The sequence below is a fragment of the Schistocerca serialis genome, chromosome 8 (genome assembly GCF_023864345.2).
Source record: "Schistocerca serialis cubense isolate TAMUIC-IGC-003099 chromosome 8, iqSchSeri2.2, whole genome shotgun sequence".
NCBI classification, from domain to species: Eukaryota; Metazoa; Arthropoda; class Insecta; order Orthoptera; family Acrididae; genus Schistocerca; species Schistocerca serialis.
In genome coordinates, this window is record NC_064645.1 from 200,997,926 (window position 1) to 201,010,405 (window position 12,480).

At 44.5% G+C, this 12,480-nt stretch overlaps 1 protein-coding gene across 1 annotated transcript in view; it reads right to left on the minus strand.

Moving 5' to 3' along the window:
• LOC126416915 (protein nubbin-like) overlaps positions 1–12,480 on the minus strand; it is a 616,560-nt gene that overhangs the window by 45,781 nt on the left and 558,299 nt on the right. Inside the window, exon 4 of the mRNA XM_050084798.1 lies at positions 10,947–11,006. Coding sequence (XP_049940755.1) covers positions 10,947–11,006 — 60 coding nt within the window. The remainder of the gene's footprint in view (positions 1–10,946; positions 11,007–12,480) is intronic.

Consider the following 12,480-nt stretch of genomic DNA (forward strand, 5'->3'; position numbering starts at 1 on the left):
AGTATTTCTTTTACACTTTCGTGTAAGCTCTATGGACCTACAATGGAATGGAACCCAATTAAATCAAACGATGCTGATGGAATTAAATTAGGAAACGATACACTAAAGGTAGTGAAGTTTTGCAGTTTGGGGAATAAGATAATTGATGATGGCCGAAGTAGAAAGGATATAAAATGTAAACTGGCGGTGACAAGAAAAGTGCATCTGGAAAAGAGAAATTGGTCAACATTGAATATAGATTTAAGTGTTAGGAAGTTTTTTTCTGTAGGTATTTGTCTGGTGGGTAGCACTGTATGGAAGTGAAACGTCGACATTAAGCAGTTCAGACAAGAAGAGAATAGAAGCTTTTGAAATGCGGTGCTACGGAAGAACGCTGAAGATTATCTACGTAGTCATTTATCAGTTGATACTTGGCGGTGTAGAAGTGTAATATGACGCCGCTGTCACGGTTGCGCAGTTGTCCAGAAGCGGTAGTTGTCAGCCCTGCCTTTTAACCGGCTCCCCTCGCGGCCGCAGAGGTGACCAGCGTGGGCCGGGGAACCCCCGCGGCTGGCGGCTGGCGAGGTGCTGAGGGCCCTCCAGGCGGCCATCCACCTGCTGAGCGCCGCCGGTCGCGCTCGTAAAACACGCCCCCGCCGCCCCCGCTCCGCTCCGCCCCGTCCTGTTGCTCGCAGCCCCATCAGCCTTTTCATTAAACTCCTCTCCTGGAGCAGAGGGGCACGCGACAGCCAGCCACGACGCTGCGCCTGTCCGCTCTTCCCGCTTCCCACGCTTTTTAAGCCACTATTACGGGCAAAATTCGTGATTGAGAGTGTTCTTATTTGCCATATTTACGCCTTCCGCTGCGTCACAGACCGAAGAAGAGGATTGGTTCGTATTCGTGATGAATGGTGTTCAGATCCCCCTCCGCCAATCTCATATGGAAGTACACTGCCGGAAAGAAACTAATAAACCTGGAAAGACGACGGCATAAGCCACCAGCTGCGGGAAGCAGATGTACTAATACTGATTTCAGCGTCGTTCGCCAACAGATAGCGCAGTGGTATAGCTACCAGAGCGTCATCCGTGTCTACCGTTTAATAGGGAATACAGTCAGAAGGCTCAGTGTGGTGCAAATGTTTGAAGCAAGCAGCAAACACGCCACGGATACACACTCGTGCTTCCCACAGCCAATTGAGCGAGTCTGAAAGGGGTCAAATTGTGACCTGACTGGCGGGATGGTCCTTCCGGAGAACTGTCACACAAGTTGAAAGTGAAACTTCCTGGCAGATTAAAACTGTGTGCCGGACCGAGACTCGAACTCGGGACCTTTGCCTTTCGCGGGCAAGTGTTCTACCAACTGAGCTACCCAAGCACCACTCACGCCCCATTCTCACAGCTTTACCTCTGCCAGTATCTCGTCTCCTACCTTCCAAACTTTACAGAAGCTCTCCTGCTAACCTTCCAGAACTAGCACTTCTGGAAGAAAGGATGCCGAGCGGTCTAGGGCGCTGCAGTCATGAACTGTGCGGCTGGCCTCGGCGGAGGTTCGAGTCCTCCCTCGGGCATGGGTGTGTGTGTTTGTCCTTCGGATAATTTAGGTTAAGTAGTGTGTAAGCTTAGGGACTGATGACCTTAGCAGTTAAGTCCCGTAAGATTTCACACACATTTGAACATTTTTGAAGAAAGGATACTGCGGAGACATGGCTTAGCCACAGCCCGGGGGTTGTTTCTAGAATGAAATGTTCACTCTACAACGGAGTATGCGCTGATATGAAACTTCGGTAAAGTTTGGAAAGTAGGAGATGAGGTACTGGCAGAAGTAAAGCTGTGAGGACGAGGCGTGAGTCGTGCTTGGGTAGAGCACTTGCCTGCGAAAGGCAAAGGTCCCGAGTTCGAGTCTCGGTCCGGCACACAGTTAAAAAAAAAAATCTGCCAGGAAGTTTCATATCAGCGCACACTCCGCTGCAGAGTGAAAATCTCATTCTGGAAGTTGAACGTGCTGCGTCAGTTGTGCAAAGATGTTAGTATCAGTTGTAAGTAGGCTGTTTAGATTTTTATGTTGGTAACGCCACGTAGCGCTCTGTATGAAAATCACTGGCCGTACTGTGTGCAGTCTGTGGCTGGTTGGCATTGTTGTAATATTGGCTATTGAAGTGCTGGGCAGTTGGATGTGAACAGCGCGTAGCATTGCGCAGTTGGAGGTGAGCCGCCAGCAGTGGTGGATGTGGGGAGAGAGATGGCGGAGTTTTGAGAGCGGATGATCTGGACGTGTGTCCATCAGAGTAAATTTGTAATACTGGATATCATGAACAAATATATATATATATATATATATATATATATATATATATATATATATATATATATATATATATCAATAGTTAGTGCCTTCAGTAGTCAGAATCTTTTATTTAGCTGGCGGTATTGGCGCTCGCTGTATTGCAGTAGTTCGAGTAACGAAGATTTTTGTGAGGTAAGTGATTCATGAAACGTATAGGTTATTGTTAGTCAGGGCCATTCTTTTGTAGGGATTATTGAAAGTCAGATTGCGTTGTGCTAAAAATATTGTGTGTCAGTTTATTGATGATCTGAATAAGTAAAGAGAGAAATGTCTGAACGTTCAGTTTTGCTCAGCTGTTTGAAAATCAAATAACGTAAGGGGTTTTTCAGCACAATCATTCATAAATTTTTCTAAGGTGAGGTTTCACAGTTGTCACGTGACATTCTCAGAGCTGTAGATGGACGTCCACCCAGCAGAGACGCCCTCCAGGATCGTCGTATTCTAAGAACAGCAGTGGCAGATCGTACAACTACCAGAGCACAGATAAGAGGGCTTGTGAGCCCAGGTGTGTCAACAACATCTGTTGCGAAATGGTTGTTAGCAGTGGGATTACGAGCACACGCACCTCCAGCCCGTCTTCCACTCACGCCACAATATCGACGTACACGGCTCGACTGGAGCTGTCAGAGCATCGCTTGGAATGGCGCGCCTCGTCTTCAGTGATGAAAGCAGATTCTGCCTTAACGCAAGGGATGGTCGTTTGTTCGTACGTCGCAGTCCTGGTAAGCGCTTTCACACAGACTGCATACGTCAAGACACGCTGGCCGCACCCCAGGCCTTATGATCTGGGGAGCGATAAACTACAACTCTCTTTCACCTCTGTTTCTGGAGTGAACGCTAACCAGCGCTCGGTATGTGCATAATGTTGTCAGGCCGATTCTTTTGCCGGTCTTGCAAACAGGAAGGTAATTTGTTTTTCCAATAGGATTGCTCGCCCACACACTGCCTGTGTTGCTCATCAGGACGTACAGCAGCTTCCCTGGCCAGCACGGTCTCCAGACTTTACTCCAGCCGAGCACATATCGGATATGATGAGACGAGAACCGACTCGTCAGCCAGCACTCCTTACAGAACTACTTGAACAGGTCGAGCAGGCTGGTGTAACGTATCCCAGGACAGTATTCGACATCTATACGATCGACTGGATGTCAGAGTCAGCTCCTGCATTGTCACCCGTGGAGACTACACCACGTACTATTATGGGTGTATCAGCATGGGTTGATACCTGGTACCACAGAACCGCTAGTGGTATTGCTCTATAAATGTAATCATTTCATGTACCCTATATACACGGTTGCAACAATTAATCGCGGCCACTCCCGCAGGAGGTTCGAGTCCTCCCTCGGGCATGGGTGTGTGTGTGGTGTTCTTAGCATAAGTTAGTTTAAGTAGTGTGTAAGTCTAGGGACCGATGATCTCAGCAGTTTGGTCCCTTAGGAATACAATACACATTTGAACAATAAATCTTGAGTGAATTGGAAACCTCTAAAAGGCTTATTTTTCCAGCAGTGCATATTATTTCACGAGAATACTAGTATGGTTCCTTCAACAAGATCACAGAACACTCCATCCACTGTCATTGCGTTACGTCTCTCACGACTGACGTCGATTGCGCACGAGACTTTCGTCTGTCAGTTCCTCTTTTCGAAGTTTTTTTTTTTTCTAGTCGGCATGGATAATCTTGGAAATAAAGGCCTATTAAACATTTGCGCCGCGCAGGTCGATATCGAACTACTATCCAAGTGCTACTGGTTCCCTCGCCATCTCGGCTCAGTGTCGTGTGTCAGCCGAAACTACGTCTCATTGTGCATTCTATGAGCGCTCAACTTGAAGTGTGTGATACAAACGTTCCTCCGACTGTGAGCTCAGAGATGTTATTCAATTTCTGAATGATTGTTAAAGTTGTGCGAGCTGATACAGTTATCAACGAAAGAAATGCGAGAAAGTTCTTCAAACATGGTTCAAATGGCTCTGAACACTATGCGACGTAACTTCTGAGGTCATCAGTCGCCTAGAACTTATAACTAATTGAACCTAACTAACCCAAGGACATCACACACATCCATGCCCGAGGCAGGATTCGAACCTGCGACCATAGCGGTCGCTTGGCTCCAGACTGTAGCGCCTAGAACCGCACGGCTTCTCCGGCCCGCGAGATAGTTCTGTTGGATGTTCTACAGTGGATGAAACAAATGTATATTACGATACTTCCCCCTGACGTCTATTTGAAGAGCTAAGTTAAGAATGAAATTGCTCAAAGCGGACGCGTACTCCTAGTTCTATAGGAAATGACATGTTTGTTTCCCTATTGTTCTTTTACGGGTAATATTGAGTGTGAACATCTTCCAGTGACCTAATCCAGTCAGTTACAAGTGAGCCTAGAGTATAACGTGAAATATGAACATTTTTTTTATATATGCGTATTGTTCTCAGACGTGTGGGACCGTCAAACGGCAGAGCAGATGTCGGGATTGAGTGAAGTATTAATTCGGAACCGTCTCGTTTTAGATCTAGCTTATCTATTACGAACTTCGGTCAGAACGTCACTGTCTATAGGTCCTAAGGATAAATAATATCAATATTGGCATGAATATGATAGTTAGGTGTATCGAGAGCTTATAATGCGCTCAAACGATTATCTATACGGACAGATCTACAATTATATGCTGCAAGCAACGAGTACTTCGGCTATTGCTGTCATCGTATCAGCTCTAATTTCTCCGATTTTCTCATCGTGGTCTTTTCACGAGATATATGTGGCGAAAAGTAATATGTTACTTGAATATTTTTAGAACGTACGCTCTCGGAATACCAAGAGAAAACTTTTCCGCGGTGCAGAACTCATCATTTGTAACGCATGCTCTCGCGCTTATTATACGACCCCGTGACTAGATGCGCCACTTCTTGTTGGATCTTCTCTACCGCCTCTATTAATCCAGTATGGTAAGAGTGCCAGACTGATGAGCGATACCCAGGAGTCGGTCGAACAAGTGCTTCAAAGACACGTTCTTCGTGGATGAATTAATTATGTTTCCCTAACATTCGCGCAATGAATATCAGCCTCGCGTCTAATTTTCCTAAACTCAGTTTTATGTGACCATTGCATTTTAGGTGGCTCTGGACGGTTACTCCCAGTCATTTTACAGGTGTTAATGTTTCAGATGATTTATCACCAAAGGCCAGATCGAACAGCAGTGGATCTCTTCTCAATAAGTTACATTTATTCACAATCTCCTCCTGGCATCCCCCATGTTTTAGTCCCCACTGGAGTCAAGCTCTTGTGCACATTGATTTAAGAGCTGACAGTATATACAGCTTGAAGTCTTAACGGAAGGGAGGGACATGAATTGAGCCATATTATGCCCTCAGTGATAGCTTCCGTGTGTTGGTATGCACCCCGACCTTTGCGAGTTGTTTGTTTAGTCAAATCAAGCAACCCTCCACGGCCTGTGTTAAGAGCGACGTTGAGGTCCTCCAGCGATAGACAGGAACAGTAAACTCCTTCTTACACGTCTACAGCCACGGCTACGTCTACATCTACAATGCTCTTTATTTGCCTCTTTAGGGAACTGCGAGAGCTATACGGCGATCTCGATTGTTCGAGCGCAGTGTCATCGCGAGTCAGTTTATTTCAGCCTCTATCATATAAGCATACATGTTACAAGGTTCCACCTCAAGAACATTTAATTTCTTTCTCTGTGCAAGAAGCTCAGGATACAAAGAAAGCAATGAATAGTTGTTGATGTTAGGCTCTTCCTGTAGTTGGTTGGTTGGTTTGTGGGATTGAAGGACCAGACTACTAGGGCCATCGATCCCTTTTTCCACGAACTTGAGACACCTACAAAGAATAAAAACAAACAATGGAGATGAGAAGAGACGACACAGGAAAAGAAAGACACAGACAGAGACCAGAAAAAAGGAATTAAAATCACACCGAGTGTGACAGTGATTGGCCGACCATAGAAACAAAAAACGAAAAGCCAACCACCAAGAAATGCACTAAAAACCCCTGTAGTCTGGCTTATTATTTCCGTCTGTGTCTCTGAGTCGCTGACGTGTCAGTTAACCAGTCTTAGCGAATTGTTAGCTGCAGATATCCGTACAATCTCTCTTTTTCTTTTCATTATACATAAATCATTCAGAATTTTCTCCAGATGCTATACCTTCACCTTGTTCGAGAATTGTGATAACAAGGAACGGGTTGTGGTTATTGCCAGAAAATTACCAACTCAGAAGAGTCGACATCATCAAACTCAGAAGATAAACAGTCTGAAGATTTTGATAGTAGTGTCTGCAAAAGTCTACAGTAATCTACTATACACGTCGAATATTTTCGGACAGCAACGCAAAGCGATGGCAGACGTTAATATAAATATGGTGTCAGCTACATTAAATAACAGACCCACAGAACAAATTTAATGATAACATACAAAATGAGAACCTAAAAAACTAACTAAAATAGGCACCAAGAATACTGCGTTTTGATAAAACAAATCGAATGAGCAAGGAGGAGGGAAAATACTTGTACTGTTTAAAGTTTATTTACATCCTTGCAGCTGTTAATTCAGTTAAGAAGAAATCCTGAAATGTTAAAGTACCTGATATTATCGTACACAAGTGTGCTAAAAAGGAAGGAAGATGTCCCGTCGACGACATGGTCATAGTGATGAAGCTCTGTTCAGGGAAGGAAATCGGCCGTGCCTTATCAGAGAACCATTCCGGCATCCGCTTTAATCGATTTAGGAAAACTACGGAAAACGAAAATGCGGCCTAAAAATAGTAGTTGTAAAAAGAATGTAGTGGATAGAAACCAGAGACGACTGTCGTATTTTGTCAATGACAGTCGGTTTCGAGTCTATCAGAAATTGCTGCTGCCACAGAACGCAGGTCCGTATCAGTGAGCTCCCGAGTGAACATTCCGAAGTAACCTAGATGCGAATGACATTTTGAATATGGTACCTTGCAAAAGACTATTTCCCGTAGCGGTAAAGCAGGAACTGGGCGTTAGCTGACTGGAAACATGTGGTATGGATCGTCAAGTCACTACCTTTCTGTTCGAGCTCTGATTTCCCTTATTTTATTTTGATGATCATTCCTACCTATGTAGGTTGGGCTAAACAAAATATTTTCGCATTCGGAAGAGAAAGTTGGTGACTGAAATTTCGTAACTAGATCTCGCCGCGACGAAACACGTCTCTGCTTTAACGACTTCCATCCCAATTCGCGTATCATATCTGCCACACTCTCTCCCCTATTACGTGTTAATACAAAACGAGCTGCCCTTTTTTGCACCCTTTCCATGTCCTCCGTCAATCCCACCTGGTAAGGATCCCACACCGCGCAGCAATATTCTAACAGAGGGCGAACGAGTGTAGTGTAAGCAGTCTCTTTAGTGGACTTGTTGCGTCTTCTAAGTGTCCTGCCAATGAAACACAACCTTTGGCTCGCCTTCCCCACAATATTATCTATGTGGTCTTTCCAAATGAAGTTGTTCGTAATTTTAACACCCAGGTATTTAGTTGAATTGACAGCCTTGAGAATTGTACTATTTATCGAGTAATCGAATTCCAACGGATTTCTTTTGGAACTCATGTGGATCACCTCACACTTTTCGTTATTTAGCGTCAACTGCCACCTGCCACACCGTACAGCAATCTTTTCTAAATTGCTTTGCAACTGATACTGGTCTTCGGATGACCTTACTAGACGGTAAATTACAGCATCATCTGCGAACAACCTAAGAGAACTGCTCAGATTGTCACCCAGGTCATTTATATAGATCAGGAACAGCAGAGGTCCCAGGACGCTTCCCTGGGGAACACCTGATATCACTTCAGTTTTACTCGATGATTTGCCGTCTATTACTACGAACTGCGACCTTCCTGACAGGAAATCACGAATCCAGTCGCACAATTGAGACGATACCCCATAGGCCCGCAGCTTGATTAGAAGTCGCTTGTGAGGAACGGTGTCAAAAGCTTTCCGGAAATCTAGAAATTAGGAATCAACTTGAGATTCCCTGTCGATAGCGGCCATTACTTCGTGCGAATAAAGAGCTAGCTGCGTTGCACGAGAACGATGTTTTCTGAAACCATGCTGATTACGTATGAATAGATCGTTCCCTTGCCGGCCGAAGTGGCCGTGCGGTTAAAGGCGCTGCAGTCTGGAACCGCAAGACCGCTACGGTCGCAGGTTCGAATCCTGCCTCGGGCATGGATGTTTGTGATGTCCTTAGGTTAGTTAGGTTTAACTAGTTCTAAGTTCTAGGGGACTAATGACCTCAGCAGTTGAGTCCCATAGTGCTCAGAGCCATTTTTGAGATCGTTCCCTTCGAGGTGAGTCATAATGTTTGAATACAGTATATGTTCCAAAACCCTACTGCAAACCGACGTCAATGATATAGGTCTGTAGTTCGATGGATTATTCCTACTACCCTTCTTAAACACTGGTGCGACCTGCGCAATTTTCCAATCTGTAGGTACAGATCTATCGGTGAGCGAGCGGTTGTATATTATTGCTAAGTAGGGAGCTATTGTATCAGCGTAATCCGAAAGGAACCTAATCGGTATACAATCTGGACCTGAAGACTTGCCCGTATCAAGCGATTTGAGTTGCTTCGCAACCCCTAAGGTATCTACTTCTAAGAAACTCATACTAGCAGCTGTTCGTGTTTCAAATTCTGGAATATTCCATTCGTCTTCCCTGGTGAAGGAATTTCGGAAAACTGCGTTCAATAACTCCGCTTTAGCGGCACAGTCGTCGGTAACAGTACCATCGGCACTGCGCAGCTTTGTTCCGTCTTCGATTTCCCTCCTAATTATGCCAATTTATTCTACGTCCCATGCACTTTCCAGTTAGATTTACCTTTTAGATGTTCAAAAAACTGTACAATTATTGTTATCAGTCTACTAGGGATCATTCGTTGGATGTACACCGAGCGAGGTGGCGCAGTGGTTAGCACATCGGACTCGCATTCTGGAGGACGACGGCTCAAACCCGCGTCCGGCCATTCTGATTTAGGTTCTCCGTGATTTCCCTAAATCTCTTCAGGCAAATGCCGGAATGGTTCCTATGAAAGGGCACGGCTGACTTCGTTCCCCATCCTTCTCTAATCCGATGGGACCAATGACCTCCTTGTCCGGACCCCTCCTCCCAGATCAACCAACCGTCTGTTGGATGTACCCAAACAATAAGAGTCTTATTTCCTAAATTTCATCAGCGGTATTTGCTCCACAATTGCAGACTTACATGCTACTTTTTAAATTAAATGTTTCTACTGTTGTTCTATTTTCTAGTAGATTCTTATATTATTGTCTTGTACATTGTAAAGTGAATAGCTAATATCATCGACTTGACAACCACTACCTTGGCTCCAGGAGATAGATAATATTAATCGATCTTTACATCACGTATCGACTAAATCATAGATTCGCTTTGTGAAGGTAGTAAGGTTAACACAGGACTGAAACTTCCTGGCTTTGTTGATACCGGTGCCTCCTGGTAAGTGAGAATGGCAAAGTAAATGCTCCAGGAGCGGGGACCACAATGAAAATAAAACAGAACTATACTGGCACTCCATCTCCATACGTGTGTGAGTGCTGGGGTGGGCACAGAGCGCGCCTTACTCGAGCGTCGCGCGTTGCGAAGTTTCGCAGGCGGGAAACCCCAGCAGTACATCAGGGGCAGCCCACCCCCTCAGGCGGCTGTTGCCTGGGGTGGGAGGAGGGAATGTGGGGGTGGTGGCGGCCGAGTGACCAGCGGCGGTAATGACCGGGGGGCGTCGCCTGGCAACGCTAGGCCCCTGGGGCTCTCTGACCACCCGGCGCATTATCTGCTGATTTACCTGCCGGCTCTACGCGAACGATGGCCCGGCTTCTGCCCCTCTCTCTCTCTCTCTCTCTCTCTCTCTCTCTGCCGTTTCCTTCCGCAGCCATAGCACGAAAACACACTGAAAGTAAGAACGAGAAATATGTTTACAGTAAGCCTTGCTCCTGTCGCTAGTACAACACATTAAACGGCCCTCAAACGTTCAATAATATTGTCAAACAGTCAATATGTTGACCGTCTGAGGATGCGTATTAACGTATTGTCAGTACGAGAAATACTGATGAGCAATGTTGATGGACCTCAAAATATTTTCATTATTGTCAATAATACTGAACGTGTGAGGTCAAATATTCACGGTTTGACAATCTCCATTCAGACGTTGACAGACTTACAGGAACCGGCCATGTGCACTGTTTATTATCCGTTTTTTTAATTTTATTTTTTTAATTCACCTTTGTGTAAATCATACCTCAGATTCAGTTTTTAAGGAGTGTTTTAGCAAAAAAGAATTTTAATGATCTTAAGGATGGGTAATAATAGTATATGCCACTTTACGATGGTTAACGGAGGGTTCTCCATGGCATTGCTTACTTCATTAATTTTAAAATATATGGTACAGATTGTTGTGTTACATAGTAGTTTTGAGAAACGCCCCCTATTTTGCAAAATTCGTCACATTCTGCAAAGACTAGTAAGAGCTCTGCCAAGTTTCATCAAGATCGTTTATTTACACCTGGGAACATTCCCTTGTGAATGCGGAGAGGCGTTCCTTTTCGGCGTTGCCGTGTCGACTCACCTGCGCGTGTGGGCGAGAGCGCGTCGTGGTCTCCGGCCGCGTCGCCTCCCCGCTCCACCCCTGCAACAGAAGAAGCCGTCAGCCTAGCCGAGTCAATTGAAGTCAGTCAACAATTTATCTCTTGTTTCCTTGAGTTTATTATACTGCCGCACGGGGTCCGATGTGTCTCATGGTTTGAAAATTTAGGCAACGGCAGGAACCGTCACCCAGTCTCCGGGCCCGAGGGCTTCCAGGGGCAAGAATGACTTGATTTTCAGTAATTGATAGAATTATTGGCCGAATTAAAAAAAAAATTGAAATGGGGCAATGATCTACTCACTGACCCTTTGAATACCAGTAGTTCTTTCCTGAAATCACAGCTTTATTATTATTATTATTTTAAGTGCCAGTACCTTTCGCATGAAACCACCGATGATATTGCAAGACAGCGACTTCTACTCTTACAATGAGGTACTTCTACGAGTGTAGTGCGCTGTAGCAGTCACTTACAGCGCTCAAAGCAACAGTTGGCGCTGAGGTTGTGCTAAGGGGTTTTTGGAGATTCTGACATACGACCTTTTTTTTTTAATGGCCATATTGAGGAGATCACAGTGAAAATAAGTACTCGTATATCTAAGTTACTTTAATGTAAATTGAAGTTTGTGCTACTGATTTCATGAGTGCCAGTGAAATGAAGCCACTTCGAGGGTATGTAATTTTCATATAAGATTTATTAAATTTTAGGCCCGTTCTCGCTAGTTATTTACGACTATCATCTATTTTAGACGTTATGAGTTCATGGAAGTTTCGAGATGTGGGATATTATTTACGATAAACGCAAAATTTCTTTTCAGTATATCACATGAAATGATGGGTGGTTGGAAACTGTACCTTCTAGTGGTTACAAATGAGCCCAATCTGTCGCAGAGAGCAAGCAATCCGCTATTGGCTCTTACTAAGGGACACGACTATAGCAGGTTTTTTTTCCCTTGACTCTTGCCTTGTCAGTTTTTTTCCTTTACCCTTCAAATCATTCCCTTCGTTCAATTTTCGACTCAGTCTATCTTCTGATGAGTGCGTATTAATGGTTCATGATAACCACACATATGCAAACTTTGCAGTACCCACATCCTGCGAGACCTCACTTAGTGAATACTAATCCCTATGTGGAGATGGTAGTAGACCTTTTTTGTTGGCCATGATGCCGATGTGGGCGTGGAGGGGCTTCATCCTGTAATACATCCTTAAAACAACTGTTTACTATTTACCGATTTCCTCTTGTATTCGTTGCTTATGATGATGATAAAGGTTAATATATGAAAATTCTTAAAATTATATATTTTTCATATTTTTGGGACGCAAAGGGTTAGGAGGTATAATCTTACGGTAAACATATTAAAGTTAGAAAGTGTGTGTATGTCATGAGGGAGCGTAAGTCGCAGCGCACCAATTACCCAGGCTATATTTGTCCAGTATTTGAAAATGAGAGCACTTGACGACTATCACCAAATAGCACACACGTAATTTCAAACTTTTTCGGAACTTTTCCTCGCTG